At 38.2% G+C, this 22,460-nt stretch overlaps 2 protein-coding genes and 1 pseudogene across 3 annotated transcripts; 1 reads left to right on the forward strand and 2 right to left on the reverse strand.

Annotated features, from left to right (window-relative positions):
* Positions 1 to 368: 368 nt before the first annotated feature.
* Positions 369 to 6,760, forward strand: LOC147342323 (olfactory receptor 8B8-like). Of its 2 annotated transcripts, XM_086384039.1 has the most exons (2): positions 384 to 1,299; positions 6,741 to 6,760. In XM_086384039.1, the coding sequence occupies exons 1-2, from the start codon at positions 384 to 386 to the stop codon at positions 6,758 to 6,760; spliced, it is 936 nt and encodes a 311-aa protein (XP_086240165.1). The 2 variants fall into 2 exon arrangements, with proteins under 2 accessions (XP_086240166.1, XP_086240165.1); XM_086384040.1 differs by lacking the exon at positions 6,741 to 6,760 and having other exon boundaries at positions 369 to 1,316.
* A 2,636-nt stretch (positions 6,761 to 9,396) lies between these two features.
* Positions 9,397 to 10,309, reverse strand: LOC147342324 (olfactory receptor 8B3-like; annotated as a pseudogene).
* An 8,677-nt stretch (positions 10,310 to 18,986) lies between these two features.
* Positions 18,987 to 19,991, reverse strand: LOC147342325 (olfactory receptor 8B3-like). Its single transcript, XM_086384064.1, has one exon. The coding sequence runs from the start codon at positions 19,989 to 19,991 to the stop codon at positions 18,987 to 18,989; it is 1,005 nt and encodes a 334-aa protein (XP_086240190.1).
* Positions 19,992 to 22,460: the final 2,469 nt, after the last annotated feature.

Consider the following 22,460-nt stretch of genomic DNA (forward strand, 5'->3'; position numbering starts at 1 on the left):
AAAGGAGAAATGTTGAGATGTGGGAAGAATGAGTCAATCCTGCTCCAAACCTCTCCTTTATCCACTGTTTGTTTTTTATCCCAAGTAGTCAAGTCCTCACAGGGCAGTGGTTTCTGTCTTCTGTAGGCTAAATTTTGATATTCTTTCCTACTTAGTTTATAAAGATCCAAAAAAGTGAAATTCCCTGTCACTAATTTTCAGGATAATGGTAAGACAGTTCCATGAGAGAGTAGGTAAGACAATTCCATGAGTCCAGGCTGGGTTACTCTCAGATATCCCCAGCCCAAACAGCATACTTTTGAGAGGAGATATTGTGTGAAAATTGAGTCATTGTTCTCTAAGTAACCTTTTTCTTCTGTGCTCATAGAACACCTTAGAGAAGAATGGCTCCTGGAAATGGCTCTTTTGTGACTGAATTCATTCTGTTGGGATTAACCAACCAGCCAGATCTCCAACTCCCTCTATTCTTCCTGTTCCTAGGAATGTACATGGTCACTGTGCTGGGAAATTTGGGATTGATAACACTAATTGCACTGAATTTACACCTACACACCCCCATGTACTTTTTCCTTTTTAACTTGTCTTTCATAGACCTCTGTTATTCTTCTGTATTTACACCCCAGATGCTGATTAAATTCTTATCAAAGAAGAATATTATTTCTTACATGGGGTGCATGACCCAGCTCTATTTCTTCTGTTTTTTTGTCATTTCTGAATGCTATGTGCTGACATCAATGGCCTATGACCGCTATGTGGCCATCTGTAACCCACTCTTATATAATGCTGCCATGTCCCCTAAAGTGTGTTCCAGCCTTATGTTTGGTTCCTACTTGATGGCATTTTCTGGTGCCATGGCTCACACTGGATGCATGCTGAGACTGACCTTCTGTGATGCAAACACCATCAACCATTATTTCTGTGACATCCTCCCTCTGCTTGAGCTCTCCTGCACAAGTACCTACGTCTGTGAAGTGGAAGTGTTTATTGTAGTGGGCATCAATATCATTGTGCCCAGTCTCACCATCTTTGTCTCTTATGGTCTCATCCTCACCAACATCCTCCACATCAGCTCCACAGAGGGCAGGTCCAAAGCCTTCAGCACCTGCAGTTCGCACATCATTGCTGTTTCTCTCTTCTTTGGATCAGGGGCATTCATGTATCTCAAACCACCTTCTGCTGTGTCTTTGGATGAAGGGAAAATCTCTTCCATCTTTTACACCAATATGATTCCTATGATGAACCCATTAATCTACAGCTTGAGGAACAAAGATGTTAAACTTGCTCTGAGAAAAACTCTGAGTAGGAGACAGTTTTAATTAGAACTGTTTGTGTGCACAAGTAACTTGTACCATGAGATGTTAAGTTTTTAATTTTAATGACAAGCTTCTTATCATATTTTTTCATCTTTTTTTAACCTAGTATCTTAAAGAAATTTGAGTCCTGTTTGAATAATTTATTTCCATTTTTATATTTTTTTCACTGTTTTCAAAATACATATCATCTCTTTTTCTTGCATAGTAATAACATTAAATAGTGAATATATTATCTTTTTAATTATCATTTTGAAATTATTTTTCCCTTGGGAAAAGACCAATGGCCTCCAAATAATGAATTACATAACATTAGACTGAAACATATCACATGGGTTACTTTTAATCTATCAACTTGTATTTAGAAGGATAAATAAAATACTATGTTTCTACTCTTATCTTTCCATATTTCACTTGGCAATATATACCTTCTTGAAATACCAGAGATTGATGGTTCTAAGAGTATCAAGGATAATTCCTTTCCCATCTGTAAACCTTTAGTGTTAAGCTTCTTTTTCCAAAGAGTTTTATTTTTCATCTTTGTAAGTAAAACTGACACATAGCCAGTCATCAAAATACATGTTTTGCATGGGTGGGAAAGTGAAGCCAAGAGTGGATAATGATTTACTTTAAGTCATACAGCTTTAGAAAGAAAAATTGTAGACTAAATTCTTATCATTTTGGCTTCAAGTGTATTATTCTTCAGTATACTCTATACACTCTTGATTATGCTATTCTATTTCAGTGAGCATGTAATATAAGAAAACATTCTTGATTTAAAGTTGACTGTCCTCTGTCTTAGAATGACATATGAATTTCTCTCAAGCTGGGTATTCCTTTCTTTTCTTTTTAGCAAAACAGTTTGAATGTCTTTTGCTGCTGTTGTCAGAAGGAGAAAGACTTTTGAGCTCATATATCATGCTAGTAAAGTAATGCTCAGAATTCTCCAAGCCAGGCTTCAGCAATATGTGAACCATGAACTTCCAGATATTCAAGCTGGTTTTAGAAAAGGCAGAGGAACCAGAAATCAAATTGCCAACATCCATTGGATCATTGAAAAGGCAAGAAAGTTCCAGAAAAACATCTATTTCTGCTCTATTGACTATGCCAAAGCCTTTGACTGTGTGGATCACAATAAACTGTGGAAAATTCTGAAAGAGATGGGAATACCAAACCACCTGACCTGACTCTTGAGAAACCTATATGCAGGTCAGGAAGCAACAGTTAGAACTGGACATGGAACAACAGACTGGTTTGAAATAGGAAAAGGAGTATGTCAAGGCTGTATATTGTCACCCTGATTATTTAACTTATATGCAGAATACATCATGAGAAATGCTGGGCTGGAAGAAGCACAAGCTGGAATCAAGATTGCAAGAGAAATGTCAATAACCTCAGATATGCAGATGACACCACCCTTATGGAAGAAAGAGAAGAAGAACTAAACAGCCTATTGATGAAAGTGAAACAGGAGAGTGAAAAATTTCGCTTAAAACTCAATAATTCAGAAAACTAAGATCGTAGCATCAAGTCCCACCCCTTCATGGCAAATAGATAGGGAAACAATGGAAGCAATGAAAAACTTTATTTTGGGGGGGATCTAAAATCACTCCAACCTAGATAACATATTCAAAAGCAGAGACATTACTTTGCCAACTAAGGTCCGTCTAGTCAAGGCTATGGTTTTTCCAGTGGTCATGTATGGATGTGAGAGTTGGACTGTGAAGAAAGCTGAGTGCCAAAGAATTGATACTTTTGAACTGTGGTGTTGGAGAAGACTCTTGAGAGTCCCTTGGACTGCAAGGAGATCCAACCAGTCCATTCTGAAGGAGATCAGCCCTGGGATTTCTTTGGAAGGAATGATGCTAAAGCTGAAATTCCAGTACTTTGGCCACCTCATGTGAAGAGTTGACTCATTGGAAAAGACTCTGATGCTGGGAGGGATTGGGGGCAGGAGGAGAAGGGGACGACAGAGGATGAGATGGCTGGATGGCATCACTGACTCGATGGACGTGAGTCTGAGTGAACTCCGGGAGTTGGTAATGGACAGGGAGGCCTGGCGTGCTGTGATTCATGGGGTCGCAAAGAGTCGGACACGACTGAGCGCCTGAACTGAACTGAACTGAGAATCACTGCAGCTGGTGACTGCAGCCATGAAATTAAAAGATGCTTGCTCCTTGGAAGAAAACCTATGACTAACCCAGACAGCATATTAAAAAGCAGAGACCCATTACTTTGCCAACAAAGTTACATCTAGTCAAAATTATGGTTTTTCCAGTAGTCATGTATGGATGTGGGAGTTGGACTGCAAAGAAATATGAGCGCCAAAGAATTCAAGCTGTGTGGTGTTGGAGAAGACTTGAGGGTCCCTTGGACTGCAAGGAGATCCAACCAGTCCATTCTACAGAAAATCAATCCTGAATATTCATTGGAAGGACTGATGCTGAAGCTGAAACTTGGATACTTTGGCCACCTGTTGTGAAGAGCTGACTCATTGGTAATGACCCTGATGCTAGGAAAGCTTGAAAGCTGGAGGAGAAGCATACTAGAGAGGATAAGATGGTTGGATGGCATCACTGACTCCATGGACATGAGTTTGAGTAAACTTGGGGAGTTGGTGATGGACAGGGAAGCCTGGTGTGCAGCAGTATGTGGTCACAAAGAGTTAGACATGACTGAGCAACTGAACTGAACTGAGGAAATGGAAGCCAAATTCCCCTTTCCTATTTGCCTCAAAGTTCTCCCAGGAGATACACATATACTGACATAGGTAATAGTACAGCGAAAATTACAACACTACTTCTAAGAGCAGTGGTAACACCCTATTCATTCTCTTTATTATTATTTGAAGTGGATTAATTTAGTTTGATATCAGAGAGACTTTAAATATCCAAGGTGACTCCATCATCCTACCACTCACTGAGGAACCTGGAAATTCCATCCTCAGAATGTAAAACTTCACTACATAGAGAGGAATTTTAACATACAAAGGTATATATTTTGTGCAGCAAAACCTTGCATATAAACCACCTACTTCATCTGATGCTAAAATGAATATAGAATGAAATGTCATAAAGATATAGAAAACACTAACTGTGCCAGACTAAGGACAAAATGGCATGTCTATCCTCAACAAGGGCATTTGCTGACATAATCATTTTTTAGGAATAATTGTAACCATGTTAGATCTATTTTGGGATCTACCCACATATAGGATGTAACTCTGTTATTTAGTCACTACATCGTGACCAGCACTTTTGGGACCCCATGAACTATAGTCCACTGGGTTCCTCTGTCTATGGAATTTCCAAGGCAGGAATACTGGAATGCCTTGTCAAAGTCTGCTGCTGCTGCTAAGTTGCTTAGAGTCTCTGACTCTGTGCGACCCCATAGATGGCAGCCCACCAGGCTCCCCTGTCCCTGGGATTCTCCAGGCAAGAACACTGGAGTGGGTTGCCATTTCCATCTCCAATGCATGAAAGTGCAAAGTGAAAGTGAAGTCGCTTAGTCGTGTCCGACTCTTTTCAACCCCATGGACTGCAGCCCACCAGGCTTCTCCGTCCATGGGATTTTCCAGGCAAGAGTACCGGAGTGGGGGGCCATTGCCTTCTCCGTGTCAAAGTCTACTATATTGCAAATGAAAATTTAAATGTATATCTGTCTCTTACATTTCTTTGTGTGCTAGGCACTTCACAGTTGTAAAATGTGCATTGTGTTTTATTCTATTTTTCTTTTATATAAACAGTGAGTGGTTGAAGCAATAATTATTTCTTCCTGAAATCAGCAAGTATCTCTAGTTCAACCCTTGTTCTTAGGAGGTGAAACCAGGAACCACAAACCTGGAAGTGCTTGCAAAGATGGCAAGTGCACTGCATGCCCTCCAGTACTTATTAGGCAGTGATTTCACAAAACACAAGACTTGAAGACAATCTGTGTATGTCTGTCTCTGTGCGAGTTTGTTTGTTGGGAGGTTGTACAAAGGAGTGGAGGATGGAATTAATAAAACTAGTAAATTTTCTTTCTGGTTTCTGTGATTGCCCAGAGAGTGTGCTTTCACACTGAATTGGGGGGGGTGGAATAAAAAAGCGTTAGTGATTCAGTCATGTCCTACTCTGTAAACCAATGGACAGCCTGCCAGGCTCAGCTGTCCATGAAATTCTCCAGACAAGAATATTGGAATGGGGTGTCATTTCCTTTTCCAGGGAATCTTCCCAATCCAGGGATCAAACTCTATAATCTGAGCCACCAGGGAAGCTCTCCTGTTACACAGACACAGGAGAAGCTCACAGTTTGCCTGTTTAATTCTCTGCTGTGCAAGTTCACTAGAATTATCCTTTCTCTCATAATTTCTTTAGTGCATAACACAAAAAAGCAAATACTACAAAGAATAACTGCATTATACATGTAAACACTCTATTTTGATTCCCCCATCTTTTAGTGAGGTCGAAAGAGACACTTGGTGGCTCAGATGGTAAAGAATCTGCCTGCAGTGCGGGAGATGGAGTTTTGATCCTAGGATCGGGAAGATCCCTGGAAGAGGGCATGGTAACCTACTACAGTGTTCTTGCCTGCAGAATCCCACGGACAGTGGAGCCTGGCAGGGTATGTTCCATGGGGTCGCAAAGAGTTGGAGATGACTAAGTGACTAACACGGACAAACACACAGAGCTTGATTTGATAACTAAAAATGAGAACTAGGTTATTTCTTCTAAAACTTTGCCAAACACAATGATTACAATGGTATGCCAATTTTAAAATTACCTTTTCCTTAAAAAATCTGAAAGAATGAAACCTAATTTTAAAGAAAGCTTATTGCTTCTAAAAAATGAAACAAGTTTTTTTTTTAATTTTTATTTTTTTACTTTAAAATATTGTATTGGTTTTGCCATACATTGACATGAATCCACCATGGGTGTACATGTGTTCCCCATCCTGAACCCCCCATAAGTTTGATTTTTGTTTTGAGGCTTCACAAATGAAAGATTTTTGACAAACTTTTAACACAATTTTGGCATCTCAAATAGTGATAAAATATATAATGGAATAGATGGGCCTCTGCAGTGCCTACAAACGTTTGCAAATTGTGTAATTATTATTTGCTTATTTAGATAAACTTTGGAGGCAGAAGTGGACTTAAAATCAGAAAGCTAAATTTGGTCTAGACTTTTTCAATGAAAAGATATATAACTGCAAATAAGGCAATAACTACATTAAACTTTATTCTCCCAAACAGGCAATAAATATATATTGACAATCCATTATGTATAGAACTGGGTGTGCAAAGGTAAAAATACCCTTTGCCAGATGAAGCCTAATATGAAGTGTTTACAGATGCAAAATGGGATATACTAAACAGTCATTATAGAACCTTCCATCTCAGGCATTAAAGGAGAAATAAATATTCTTGCTCAATGAAGGCTAGAGAGACAGGAAAATCAAACATTGTCTGATTCATGCTTCCAATAACAAGAGGCAGAAAAGAAATCTCCAATGATATGTCAGTCTAATGTTCCCTGCTTCCAACAACACAAGAGAAGACTCTACACATGGACATCACCAGATGGTCAACACTGAAATCAGATTGACTATATTCTTTGCAGCCAAAAATGGAGAAGCTCTATACAGTCAGCAAAAACAAGACAGGGAGCTGACTGTGGCTCAGATCATGAACTCCTTATTGCCAAATTCAGACGTATATTGAAGAAAGTAGGGAAAACCAATAGACCATTCAGGTACGACCTAAATCAAATTCCTTATGATTATACAGTAGAAGTGAGAAATAGATTTAAGGAACTAGATCTGATAGACAGAGTGCCTGATGAACTATGGATGGAGGTTCATGACATTGTACAGGAGACAGGGATCAAGACCATCCCCATGGAAAAGAACTGCAAAAAAACAAAAAGGCTGTCTCAGGAGGCCTTACAAACAGCTGTGAAAAGAAGAGAAGTGAAAAGCAAAGGAGAAAAGGAAAGATATAAGCATCTGAATGCAGAGTTCCAAAAAATAGCAAGAAGAGATAAAAAAGCCTTCCTCAGTGATCAATGCAAAGAAATAGAGGGAAGCAACAGAATGAGAAAGACTAGAGATCTCTTCAAGAAAATTAGAGATACCAAGGGAACACTTCATGCAAAGATGGGCTCGATAAAGGACAGAAATGGTATGGACCTAACAGAAGCAGAAGATACTAAGAAGAGGTGGCAAGAATACACAGAAGAACTGTACAAAAAAGATATTCACAACCAAGATAATCACGATGGTGCTATCACTCACCTAGAGCCAGACATCCTGGAATGTGAAGTCAAGTGGGCCTTAGAAAGGATCATTACGAACAAAACTAGTGGAGGTGATGGAATTCCAGATGAGCTCTTTCAAATCCTGAAAGATGATGCTGTGAAAGTGCTGCACTCAATATGCCAGCAAATTTGGAAAACTCAGTAGTGGCCACAGGACTGGAAAAGGTCAGTTTTCATTCCAATCCCAAAGAAAGGCAATGCCAAAGAATGCTCAGACTACTGCACAATTGCACATGTCTCACACCCTAGTAAAGTAATGCTCAAAATTCTCCAAGCCAGGCTTCAACATTTCATGAACCGATGGTTTTAGAAAAGGCAGAGGAACCAGAGATTGAATTGCCAACATCCACTGGATCATAGAAAAAGGAAGATAGTTCCAGAAAAACATCTATTTCTGCTTTATTGACTATGCCAACACCTTTGATGGTGTGGATCACAATAAACTGTGGGAAATTCTGAAAGAGATGGGAATACCAGACCACCTGATCTGCCTCTTGAAAAACCTATATGCAGGTCAGGAAGCAACAGTTCGAACTGGACATGGAAAAACAGACTGGTTCCAAATAGGAAAAGGAGTACGTCAGGGCTGTATATCGTCACCCTGCTTATTTAACTATATGCAGAGTACATCATGAGAAATGCTGGGCTGGAGGAAGCACAAGCTGGAATCAAGATTGCTGGGAGAAATATCAATAACCTCAGAGATGCAGATGACACCACCCTTATGGCAGAAAGTGAAGAGGAACTAAAAGGCCTATTGATGAAAGTGAAAGAGGAGAGTGAAAAAGTTGGCTTAAAGCTCAACATTCAGAAAACTAAGATCAAGGCATCTGGTCCCATCACTTCATGGGAAACAGATGGGGAAACAGTGAGAGGCTTTATTTTTTTGGGTTCCAAAATCACTGTAGATGGTGATTGCAGCCATGAAATTAAAAGATGCTTACTCCTTGGAAGGAAAGTTATGACCAACCTAGATAGCATATTCAAAAGCAGAGACATTACTTTGCCAACAAAGGTCTGTCTAGTCAAGGCTATGGTTTTTCCTGTGGTCGTGTATGGATGTGAAATTTGTACTGTGAAGAAAGCTGAGTGTCAAAGAACTGATGCTTTTGAACTATGGTGTTAGAGAAGACTCTTGGGAGTCCCTTGGACTTCAAGGAGATCCAACCAGTACATTCTAAAGGAGACCAGTGCTGGGTGTTCATTGGAAGGACTGATGCTGACGCTGAATCTCCAATACTTTGGACACCCCATGAGAAGATTGACTCATTTGAAAAGACTCTGATACTGGAGGGATTGGGGGCAGGAGGAAAAGGGGATGACAGAGGATGAGATGGCTGGATGGCATCACCGACTCGATGGACATGAATTTGGGTGAACTCCGGGAGTTGGTAATGGACAGGGAGACCTGGTGTGCTGCAATTGGCATCACAAAGAGTCGGACACGACTGAGCGACTGCACTGAACTAAACTGATTTCATCATCTATAGAACAGTCTTGTATTTCCAGAGACAAAAACACTGGAAATGATAAAGAAAAAAACCAGAGATAATGCCTTTCTTCTTACTAGTATTAGTAAGTGGGAAAACAGGAAAGGAAATTGTGCAAACAGTGAGGAAAGAGAGAAGACCTACTCTCCAAAAACTGAAAATAAGAGAAGATTCAAATTTTCTTCAACACGGTGAGAAAGAAAAAAGAAAATTGTCAATAAAGTTATTTTAAACACAGAAAATTCCTGCCCTGTGACTAATTGCACAGAGAGATGGTTTCTAATTAAATTTGTCTCCTACTCAGAGTTTTTTCAGAGCAGTTTTCACATCTTTATTTCTCAAGTTTAGATTAATGGATTCATCATGGCAACCACACTGGTGTAAAAGAGAGAAGAGATCTTTCTCTCATTCATAGACTCAGCAGAAGATGGTTTGAGATACATAAATATGCATGATCCAAAGAACAGAGAAACAGCAATGATTTGGGAACTGCAGGTACTGAAGGCTTTGGACCTGCCCTCTGTGGAGCATGTGAGGAGGATGTTGGTGAGGATGAGCCGTAAGAGACAAAATGGTGAGATTGAGTATGATGATGTTAATACCTACCACAGTGAAAAGTTCCAGCTCTTTGATGTAGGGACTTGTGCAGGAGAGCCGGCACAGAGAGTGGATGTCACAAAAATGATGGTTGATGGTGTTTGCATCACAGAAGTTCAGTCTCAGCATGCATCCAGTGTGAGCCATGGCACCAGAAAATGCCCCCAAGTAGGAACCAAGTATAAGACTAGAACACACTTTAGGAGACATAACAGCATTATACAAAAGTGGGTTGCAGATGGCCATATAGCGGTCATAGGCCACTGATGTCAGTGCATAGATCTCAGGAAAACAACAACAACACAGAAAAAATAAAGCTGAGTCATGCACCCCATGTAAGAAATAATATTCTTCTTTGATGTGAAGTTAATCAGCATTTTGGGTATAAACACAGAAGAATAACAGAGATTTATGAAGGACAAGTTAAAGAGGAAAAAGTACTCGGGGGTGTGTAGGTGTGAATTTAGCCCAATTAGAATTATCAATCCCAAATTCCCCATCACAGTGATCATTGCATTACTACAAACAGGAAAAACAAGGGGAGTTGGAGATATGGTTGGTCTGTTAATCTCAACAGAATGAATTCAGTCACAAAAGAGTCATTTATAGGAGCCATTCTTCTCTAAAGGAATCTGTGGACTCAGGAGAAAAGAGTAACATTAGAAAACACCTCAGTTCTTGCCATAATATTTCATCCTACAACAGAGCGTATACACTGGCAATGCATGAGCTTAGACCCTACCTAGACCCGTGGAGTTTACCTTTACCATTATCATGATACAGAGTGAAATGGTCTTTCATTTTATCAGAGCTTTTATAAGCTAATATAGCAAAGACATCACAAACTTAGCCTATAGTGGGAAGACAATAGGCAATGATGATGCTGGAAAAACCAAGGGAGAAGAACTGTTGATCAGGACTGGATTGTATTACTTTCCTCTCAACGTTTCCTCATTCACCTGAACTCTTCCCTCACCAGGAAAATCAGAGGCAGTGTTCCCAGCACTAGCTTCTAATGCAGATTAGTCTTGACTGGTAGGAACCAAGAACACTGTTTCTAATACAAAATGAAGGCACCAGAATCCTCATGCGGTTAAGTTATTTCCCCTGCCAGACAGTAAAAGCTACAAAGGTAGAAGACTGAGAGTTCCACCTACTTAGAGGAGACTTCTTGATTGATATACTCTTTGAGCCCCTGAATGACTCTGAATATTCTCTGACCAATCCCCTGAAGAGATTTTCCCACAAGCTTCACTTGAGTCTCAGAACTACACAAAATGGGAAAGAATGAACGTATTTAGGTCCCTGGATTTTTGTCTCAAAGCAAGGATTATATGTTGTAATTTGAATTCAGAAACTTACTCCCCTTAGTTCAGAAAACTTCAGGGCTGGCTCTCTTATCAGTGGTCTCTACCCAGTTGATACTGGAAATGCATTTTCAGATTCTTGAGGCTTAATTCCTTTGATTCTAAGGGAGACAGCCTAACTTAAATCGACATATTCCTTGGAAATTTTTCTTAACTAATATAATATCTGATAATTATTTTCAGTCCTTTCGAGCAGCAGAGAAATAAAAATGTTTTTATTATTACACTTGCTACCTGATTAGACACAGAAGATTTATGTGTGTAATGATGGGATGCCTTTGGTTAAAAATAGGCTAGAAGCTTGTTCAGTCTTTTCCTCAGTGTGTAGGTTATATGTATACTTGGGAATAAGGCAATTATATATCTTGGATCATGACCTGTCTTTTGTTTCTTGTGGGCTCACTGCTTTACTCCTTTTCATTTTAGGTATTGTACATCCCTCAGTGTAGATCTGAAGTAACTTCTCATCTCCTCATTACCTTCACCTCTAAGGAAAAACTAATACATTATTTCATTCCTTCTTATTTCCATTTCCCCAGTGGACATATTCTGTGTAAGGCTCCTATTTCCAGGTTTCCTTATTTCTTTATCTGAAAATTTTCAAGCATTGCAGCAACTCATTTCAGTTCTTCTCTCTCTAGAATATCTCTGAAATAATTTGCAATGTTGTATACTCCTTCTATGGGGTTTCCCCAGTGGCTCCGTGGGAAAGAAACTGCCTGCCAATGCAAGAGACACAGGTTTGATCCCTGGGTCAGGAATATCTCCTGGAGACGGAAATGGCAACCTCTTCCAGTATTCTTACCTGGAAATCCCATGAACAGAGGAGCCTGGTGGTTTACAGTCCATGGTGTCACAGAGTCAGACAAGACTTAGCAACTCAACAACATTCCTCTATAGTTTACACTTTTAAAAACTTACTTGAAATTTTTACCTGATTCTCCCACTGGGTCATTTTCTGTTACATTTCAGTAACTGAGGTTATCAATTTCTTCTCATCACAGAAAAGAATAGGGACTATGGAGTTAGAAATAGTGTTGTGAACCTTAATTTCCTACTTAGAAACTGTAATTCTTTGGGCAAGTGACTTCTCTTTCTGTTCCATCCTGTAAAATAGTGATGGTAGAAACAGCTTCTGTTTGAAATACTGTATTGATTTAATGGAAAAAGCTTAAGTGAAGTGGTTAAGAAAGTACCTGGAATATGGTAAATAGTCAATAAATGACAGCTGTAATTATCCATGCTTATAAATTTCACTAGGTTCTCCACCATAGCACTCATCAGAACTTTTTGCCACCTGATTATCTGTGCTCCTCTAAAAACTAAATTCTATAAAGAAGAATATTTCTTCTACTTTGTTTACTATATGGCTCCCAGATCTAAGACAATGCAGAGCACCTAGAAGAAAATCAATAAATATTTCTGAAAATCATGTTATTTTTTTTCTCTAAGAGCCATCAGAACATATTCAGCATTTCTCTTATACCAAATCACAACATCTGCAACCACAATGACCTCCACCCATGTTCCTTAGCCACCACACAATTTCTGACTTTGGATGTTTAAACTGAACTACTGTAATACTGAACTTTAGTGGCTTCTAATGATTATTTTCGGAGAAGGCAATGGCACCCCACTCCAGTACTCTTGCCTGGAAAATCCCATGGATGGAGGAGCCTGGTAGGCTGCAGTCCATGGGGTCGCTAAGAGTTGGGCACGACTGAGAGACTTCACTTTCACTTTTCACTTTCATGCATTGGAGAAGGAAATGGCAACCCCTTTCCAGTGTTCTTGCCTGGAGAATCCCAGGGAGGGGGGAGCCTAGTGGGCTGCCATCTATGGGGTTGCACAGAGTTGGACATGACTGAAGTGACTTAGCAGCAATGATTATTTTAGCATTTTTGAACATACTCACTCTTATTTAGCCATAAACACCAAAGTCTGAAATCATTGCTGTATCTCTCTCTAGTTCAAGTACCTCTGATGGTTCTCCATTACCCACTTGAAAATTCAAGCAATGTAATAAAAATATACTTCTCAAAATTATGATTACATATTGGTTAAAACTAAATAAGAAATTGAGTCAGAGTTATCTTTGATGAGAAGCCATGAAAAGACCAATTTGATTTATGAAGTCTTTTGCACAAATTAACTATTGTAAAAAATGTAACCTTCTTAAAACCATATTAAGGAAAATTAGAGAATGTTTACTTTTCTGAGACAATGCAATTGCTTTGGTAAGTTCAACCTATTTTAGAAATATATATGTGTTTGTATGTGAAAAATAAATATTTATATGTCTATATTTATACACACATTGCTTACATTTAGTGGAAGGAAGGGGAAGATAATCATTTTGCAATATAAGAGGCTTCTCTTTTTAAGAGAAAAGCATCAAACTCTCAAAAAAATGTCTTCAATTTGCTCAAAAAGTAGTTCCTCACACACAAAACAGTGACTTGTGCTACCAAAATTAAGTGATTTATTTATTTTCATAACAACTCCTGAGAGAGAGAGATGGAAAAGACAAATAGGCACTGAATTTCTAATGAATAAATATTAAGAGTATGCCATCTAAAATTTTTGGGTTTTTTGAATTTTTTTCATAGCTCCCTACCTCTTGTTTACAAGCTTTCAAATATATTGTGTAATATTTAAATCTACTAGTCTAACTAAATTAGGTAAGAAGGTATGATACATGATATAGCGTTTTGAAAAAGAATCCAATGTATAGAAAAAATTACTAATTATATAAACAGAGGTTAGAAATACCCCAGGAAACTTTACAAATGCTTATGATATTAATATTAAATAAGAGACACTAGACTCTCTTCAGGAAAATCCTTGTACCAGTCCTGGCTCTCCATGGCAAAGAAAGTATAATTATACACAGTAAAGATCCCAGTGGAAGTTATGATGTATTAAGAGCTGACTAAGTGGACTGTGCTTCTGAGGCCCTAAGTAAAGATAATGAAGCAGAAAAAGGACCTGTCAATCCATGTGATCAGGGCTCAGTTTTCATGTCCTCTTCAAAACCAAGTGGCCATATCTGAGTGCCCTTGCATTTCCTCAAAAAATTCCATAGCCAGAAGTTTCTGAACAAATGAAAGAATGAAAAATACGATGCAGAAATGTGTCTTAACAAATCCCACAGTGTAACAGTACATGCATTATTTGAAGAGAAGTGCAATAATCGAGTTTACTCTATTTAGGGTATCAACTATCCTATCAATGATCAACACTTACAGGAAAAATATCTTGCCTCTGAGATTTGTTAGATCTTAAATTCTCCAAACAACATAATAAATGATAGATGAGGAAAAAAAGCACTGGGTCTAAAGATCTTTTTTTTTTCCTAAATGGGAAAAGAAAGCCTTCTTACAAATAGCATCTGCCCTAAAAGTAACAATAGTCTTCAGAATCAAAACTATCAGAGTGTGAAAAATCAATCTCTGATAATTCTCCCTGTGAATTAAGTGAAAGTGAAAGTCATTCAGTCGTGTCAGACTCTTTGCAACCCCATGGGTTATACAATCCATGGCATTCTCTAGGCCAGAATGGTAAAGAATCCACCTGCAGTGTGGGAGACCTGGGTTCAGTTCCTGGGTTGGGAAGATCCCTTGGAGAAGGGAAAGTCTACCCACTGCAGTATTCTGGCCTGTGAATTAAGGAAGAATGTTATTTGTCTCTGAGTAGGTCTTTGTCAGAGAATGAGGATTTTATCACTGGGAAATGTTTTGGAAATATTTTTAAATGTTTTCAAGATATTTTAAGCAACCAGCTCCTGTTGGCGGGAAATTTTGACTTGGATAAGATTTGAATTAATTAAAAAAAATTGCTTTAGTGAATTTCCCAAATGAGGGCTCTTAAGAAAAATTTTAAAAATCAGATTAAGATCCTTGAAATGTATGCCTAAAATTTTAATTGCAGAAAAATTTATAATACTATGGGAGAACAAATTGGTAATTATTTTGCAATCTAATTTCACCTCCTCTTATGTCACTCTGAGAAGACTTTGAGTTCCTCAGAGGAATGTTAATAAGTAAGGAAAACAGTTCTTTTTTTATTTAAAATTTTAATTTCTATTGAAGTATAGCTCATTCGCAATATTGTGATAGTTTCAGTTGACAGTGAAAAGACTCAGCCATATACATACCTTTTTCCATTCTTCCCCAAACTCCTCTCCCATCCAAGCTGTCACATAGCATTAGGTAGAGTTTTCTGTGGTATACCAGAGGTCCTTGTTGGTTATCCATTTTCAAATATAGCAGTGTGCACAAATCCATTCCAAACTCCCTATCTCTTCCTCCCATCCTTCCCCCAGCAACCATTAGTTCATTCTCTAACTCTGTGAATCACTTTCTGGTCTGTAAGTTCATTTGCATTATTTCTTGTTGGATTTCAAATATAAGGGATTTCATATGATATTTCCCCTTCTGTGTCTGATGTACTTCATTCAGTATGACAATCTCTAGATCCATCCATGTTTCTGCGAATGACATTATTTCATTCGTTTTTAATGGCTGAGTAGTATTCCATTGTATATATGCACCATGACTTCTTTATCCATCCCTCTATTAATGGATATTTAGATTGCTTCCATGTCTGGGCTATTGTAAATAGTGATGCAATGAACATTGGGGTGCATGTTTATCTGTTCAGTTGATGCTTTTCTCCAATATATATACCCAGGGGTAGGATTGCAGTGTCATATGGTAGTTCTATTTTTTTTTTTTAAAGAACTGCCATACATTCCCACCAGCAGTGTAGAAGGATTCCCTTCTCTCCACATCTTTCCCAGCATTTATTCTTTGTGTATTTTTTTGATGATAGCCATTCTGGCAGGTGTGAGGTAATACTCAACCTAACATTAGTGGAAGTAAAGAAATCCTAAAGATAAGAGCAGAAATAAATGCAGTAGACAAAGAAAGCAGTTGCAAAGATCAATGAAATGAAAATATGGTTCTTTGAAAAGATAAACAAAATTGATAAACCTTTAGCAAAACTCAAATTAAAAAGGGAGGGGACTCAAATCAATAAAATTAAAAATGAAAAGTAAAAAGTTACAAATGACCGCACAGAGATACGAAGAATCATGAGACTATGATGAGCAACTGTATGCCAATAGAATGGACAACCAGGAAGAAATGGACAAATTCTTAGAAAAGCAGTCTCCCAAGACTGAGCCAGGAAGAAATAGAAGATATGAGAAGACCAATCACAAGCACTAAAATTGAAACTGTGATTAAAATACTCCAAACAAACAAAAGCCCAGGACCTGATGGTTTCAAAGGGAATTCTACCAAACATTTACAGAAGAATTAATACATATGCTCCTGAAACTGTTCCCAAAAATTGCAGAGGAAGGAAAACTTTCAAACTCATTCTATGAGGCCACTAAGACCTGAAACCAAAGCCAGACAAAGATAGCACAAAAAAGAAAATTATAGGCCAAAAGCATTGATGAAAATAGATGCAAAACTCCTCAACAAAATTCTACCAATCTGAATCCAACAATACTTTTAAAAGATCACACACCACGATCAATCGGAATTCATCCCAGGGATGCAAGGATTTTTCTAATTCTGCAAATCAATCAATGTGATATACCACACCAACCAAAGAATAAAAGCAATATGATCATCTCAATAGATGCACAATAAATTTTTGACAAAATTCAGCACCAATTTATGATAAAAACTCTCCAGAAAGTCACAGAGGGTACATGTGCATGTGTGCTAAGTCTCTTCAATTTTGTCCAACTCTTTGTGCCACTATGAACTGTAGCCTGCCAGGCTCCTCAGTCCATGGGATTCTCCAGGCAAGAATACTGGAGTCAGTTGCCATTTCCTTCTCCAGGGGATCTTCCCAACCCAGGGATCAAACCTGGGTCTCCTTCTTTGCAGGCATATTCTTTATCACTGAGCCATAGAAATTAGGGAGTAGCAGAGACCCTTAGGCTTCTGAAAGTCTGTTTCTGCCCTGTTTCAAACCAGGGATCTTTGACATGTGAGGCAAACATGATAACTACTACACTACAGATAAAAGGCCTAGATGGTACCTCAACATAATAAGGGCCATATACAACAAACCTATGGCAACCCACTCCAGTATTCTTGCCTGGAAAATTCCATGGGCAGAGGAGTCTAGAGGGCTACAGTCTATGGGGTCACAAAGAGTAGGACACAACTGAAAGACTGTGCACAGAGTCATTTAAGTATTTTAGAGTAACCATTTCCCCATATTTTCTCAAAAGGAAAGTAATCCAACATCCTATTTGAGAAAAGTCATAACTTGAATTAGTCATCAAATATTCCTTTCAAATTATCATTTTCTAAAAGCATTTTGAGTATTTTATACCTTAAAATCCATGAGGAAGTAGCCAACAAAAGCAGAAGTGATAAAGTTTTGCCCAGGTCACATACAGTGTTGGAGGTTGATGAGTTTAATTTTTTAATTATCAAATAACTTTTCATTCTATCCTTAGAAATCCTGTGATCTCCTTCATATTTCTAGGTCTTCCAGAAAAAAAAGAAGGGAATCATAAAAATGTGTCTTTTATTTTCAAAATTTTATTTCCTAGATTCCTTATCCCTAATTTGAGTTTTAATCACTAATAGTTATTTTATCCTCAGGGGAAAAAAAAAATGTCCTATAACTTTTTCCTCACAGGTAGTCACAACTTTTCTACCTTCATCTCAAAAGACACTACTATTGTATGGTCACTGTGTATCATAAGTTTATGAAAGCTTTATGGACTAAACATTTAATGTATTAGATGGAATAGGTAAAAAACCCATATTTAAATGCAGTTCCTAAGCCTCATGAGAAAGCCCCACAAAGACCTCTTATTTATTGGCAATGTGGCTTGTTGACCTTGGCCTCATGACAGGATTCTGAACTCTTTAATCTACCGAACCCTGTTCCTTGAATTACAAACACTTGAAAGTGTTCCTTTTTTTTTTCTTAATTTTTTGGAAAAAATAATGTCCTTACTTAAGCCAGTCATTTCCCCAGTATTCAGGTCCATAAGGCTTCCTATTTCCCAACAACATGGACAAAATAAATTATTTTCATAAGCAAACAAAGAAACAAAAAAACTGAAAAAAAAAATACCCATCCTGAGAAAAATTCATGTGACCCAGGGACAAAGCATAGTCAAATTTCAAATTAAAATATTTTCCTGTGTGCCATGTTTAATTAAATAAAAATAATGAGATAAAGCAGAGGCAAAGTATACTGAGATTAGTAGACTTTGAAACATAAAACTGAATTTAGTCTAGATGTCTTCATTAAGAAATATACATCTGTAAATAAAACAATTACTACTCTGAGTTATACTTTCCCATCCAGAAGTATATGTTAATAATCTGTTATGTGCAGGAATGGCTGTGTAAAAGTAAGAAAATTCTTTGTCAGAAAAGCAAAATGTGCATTGTCTACAAAAACAAAATTTTTTATACTTAGCCATTATGTAACTTTATATCTCAGAGATTAAATGAAATATATTCTTGCTCAAGGAAGACTGGAAGGAAAAGAGGAGAAAACATTGTCTGATTCATGTTTCCAATGGCAAATGTCAGATAAGATAATTGTAAAGACACAACGTCAAACTAATGTTCCCTGATTTAATCATCAGTAGACAAGTCTTCTATTTCAACAGGGAAAAAGTTCAAACTGATAGAAAAAACAGATTTAATAAATTTTTGTGAAGACTATTAATAAATGGGAGAAAATGAGGAAAGGAAATTGTGCTAATGGTAAGAAACGAGAGAACAGTTCTAAAAAGTGGAAATAAATTGAGATGACCCAGCTATCCTTCCACATGGTGAAAAATAAATAAGATAGTCAACAAAGTTACTATGATTAAACACAGAAACTTTCTGCCCTTGACCAACTTCACAGAGAGAGATACTCTATTCAAAATTATCTCCTACTCAGGGTTTTTCTCAGAGCAGTTTTCACATCTTTATTTCTCAAACTATAGATTAAGGAGTTCATCATAGCAACCACATTGGTGTAAAATACAGAAGAGATTTTTTCCTCATCCATAGAACCAGCAGAAGATGGTTTGAGATACATGAATGACATTGATCCAAAGAACAGAGAAACAGCGATTATGTGGGAAGTACAAGTGCTGAAGGCTTTGGACCTGCCCTCCGTGGACTTGATTTGAAGGATGTTGGTGAGGATGAGACAATAAGAGACAAAGATAGTGAAACTGGGCACAATGATGTTGATGCCCACCACAATGAAAACTACAAGCTCATTGACATAGGTACTTGTGTAGGAGAGCTGGAGCAAAGGGTGGACATCACAGAAATAATGGTTGATGGTGTTTGCATCACAGAAGGTGAGTCTCAGCATGCATCCAGTGTGAGCCATGGCACCAGAAAATGCCATCAAGTAAGAGCCAAGCACAAGGCTGGAACACACTTTAGGGGACATGGCCACATTATACAGAAGTGGGTTACAGATGGCCACATAGCGGTCATAGGCCATTGATGTCAGCACATAGCATTCAGAAATGACAAAAAAACAGAAGAAGTAGAGCTGGGTCATGCACCCCATGTAAGAAATGATATTCTTCTTTGATGTGAAGTTAATCATCATTCTGGGTGTAAACACAGAAGAATAACAGAGATCTATGAAGGACAAGTTAAAGAGGAAAAAGTACATGGGGGTGTGCAGATTTGAATTCAGTGAGATTAGGATTATCAATCCCAAATTTCCCAAAATAGTGATCATATACATTACTAGGAACAGCAAGAACAGAGGGGGTTGGAGATCAGGTCGGTCTGTTAATCCCAACAGAATGAATTCAGTCACAAAAGAGTCATTTCCAGGAGTCATTCTTCTCTGAGGGAATCTGTGGATACAGGACAAAAGGGTTCCATTAGAGAACAACCCAGCTCTTCCATAGTGTCTCATCCTACAAAAGAGCTCAGTTTTGTTCTTGTTTAGTCACTAAGTTGCGTCCAACTCTTTTGTGACCCCCCTGGATTGTAGCCCTCAAGGTTCCCGTGTCCATGGAATTTCCCAGGCAAGAATACTGGAGTGAATTGCCATTTCCTTTACCAGAGGTTCTTCACAACCCGGGGATAGAACCACATCTCTTGCATCAGCAGGAGGGTTCTGTACCACTGAGCCACCAGGGAAGCCCAGCACAAAAGAGTATACACACTGGGAATGCCTGACACTATCCCAACCTGGTCCCATAGAATCTGACTTTACCATTATTACAATACAGAGTGATGTGGACTTGACCTTTATTAGAGCTGTTATAAGCTAAATATAGCAAAGTACATCACAAACAGTCTACAGAGGGAAGGCCAGTCCTGCCATACGCAAGCATACCTGCTGGATAATCCAAGGGGAAGATGGATGGATTAGGATACAATTGTTCTCCTCTCATTTCAACATTTCCTTATTTTCTTCAACTCTTCCCTCACCACTATAACTGGAGGCAGTGATCCTAGCAACCTGGGCCTGGCTTCTAACACAGATTATCTGTGACATGGTCTAAACCAAAAATATGCTTTCTAATATGCTTTCTACTCTATTTGTCACAGAGTTAAAAGCCATAAAGTTAGAAGAGTGAGAGTTACACCTACTTAGAGGAAACTTCCTGACTGATGTGTCCTTTGAGACCCCCTCCTGTCTCTGAACAGTCTCCGATCCCTCTCTGACAGATTCATCCACTAGCTTCACTTGACTCCCAGAACTACACAAAATGAGAAACAATGGACCCTGGATTTTCATCTCAGAACAAGGAATAAGTATTGTAAATGGAATTTGGCATGTAAGATGAATTCAGAAACTCACCCTCCTTAGCGCAGAAAACCTCGGGGCTGGCTCCCTTATCATTAGTCCTCACCTTGTTGGTACTGGAAATGTAATGTCAGGTTCTTGAAGCTTGATTCCTTTGACTCTAAAATGAGACAGCATTGATGCATGCCCACAAAAACTTTATGAACTACCATAATTTCTGGTTATTTTCAGTCCCCTCAAGAGGTAGAGGAAAATAAAGCATTTTATTACCTCACTTGCAACTTGATTAGACACAGAAGATTTAATATGAGTGTAATGATGTAAGCCACATGGTTAAAAACAGACTAGAGGTTTGCTCCAACAATTCCCCAGGGAATAGATCATATATTAAAACAAAAAAAGAAGGAAACTATACACATGGTTCATGATCTGTCTTTTAGTTCTTTAGGGACTCACTCTTTTAACATTTTCACTTTACTCTAGGGATTGAATATTCTCAGGTGGATCGAAGTAAATTCCTGTCTCCTCATTATCTACACAACTGAAGGGAAAGCTACTTCATTGCTTCATTCCCTCTTTATGTCCATTTCTTAAACGGATATGTCTTCTCAAAGGGTCCCACTTTCAAGTTTCTTTATTTCTTTATCTCAATGTTTTAAAACGTTGAAATAACTCATTTCACTTGTTCTGTCTGTGGGAAATCGCTGAAATAATTTGCAATATTCTATGTCCCTTCTATGGGGGCTTCCCTCATAGCTCAGTTGGTAAAGAGTCTGCCTGCAATGCAGCAGACCCTGGAGAAGGGAATGGCAACTCACACCAATATTCTTGCCTGGAAATCCCATGGACAGAGGAGCCTGGCAGGCTACAGCCTAAGGGGTCACAAGAGTTGGACACGACTAAGCATACAGCACAGATGTCCCTTCTATATTTTATACATTTACAGTTTATAACTCTAACACACACCTGAAATTTCTTCCTGATTCTCCTGTTCGGTCACTTTCTGTAAAAATTCAGTAACTGAAGTTATCAGTTTCTTCTCACTAGGGACTATGTAGTTAGGCGGTTGTGAATCTTTCTTTCCTTCTTCCAACATTAAACTGTAACAGTTGCACAGTTTAGTTGCTCAGTTGTTTTTTTCTATAATATTCTGACAGAATAAAAACTAATGTGAAAGAACATTTACCTTTTCCAAAAATGAAACAAATTTAACTTTCATTTTGAGGCTTCTCAAATGGCAGACTTGTGACCAGCTTTAAAACTACTAGACCATTCAGGAATGACCTAAGTCAAATCCCTTATGATTATACAGCAGAAGTGAGAAATAGATTCAAGGGATTAGATCTGATAGAGTGCCTGAAGAGCTATGGATGGAGGTTCATGACATTGTACAGGAGACAGGAAGCAAGACCATCCCCATGAAAAAGAAATGCAAAAAAGCAAAATGGCTATCTAAGGAAGCCTTACAAATAGCTGAGAAAAGAAGAGAAGCAAAAAGCAAAGGAGAAAAGGAAAGATATACCCATTTGAATGCAGAGTTCCAAAGAGTAGAAAGGAGAGATAAGAAAGCCTTCCTCAGTGATTAGTGCAAAGAAATAGAGGAAAACAATAGAATAGGAAAGACTAGAG

This window comes from Bos grunniens, chromosome 29 (assembly GCF_055505025.1).
Source record: "Bos grunniens cultivar Pamir isolate PY7600 chromosome 29, Bosgru_T2T1.0, whole genome shotgun sequence".
Classification (NCBI taxonomy): Eukaryota; Metazoa; Chordata; class Mammalia; order Artiodactyla; family Bovidae; genus Bos; species Bos grunniens.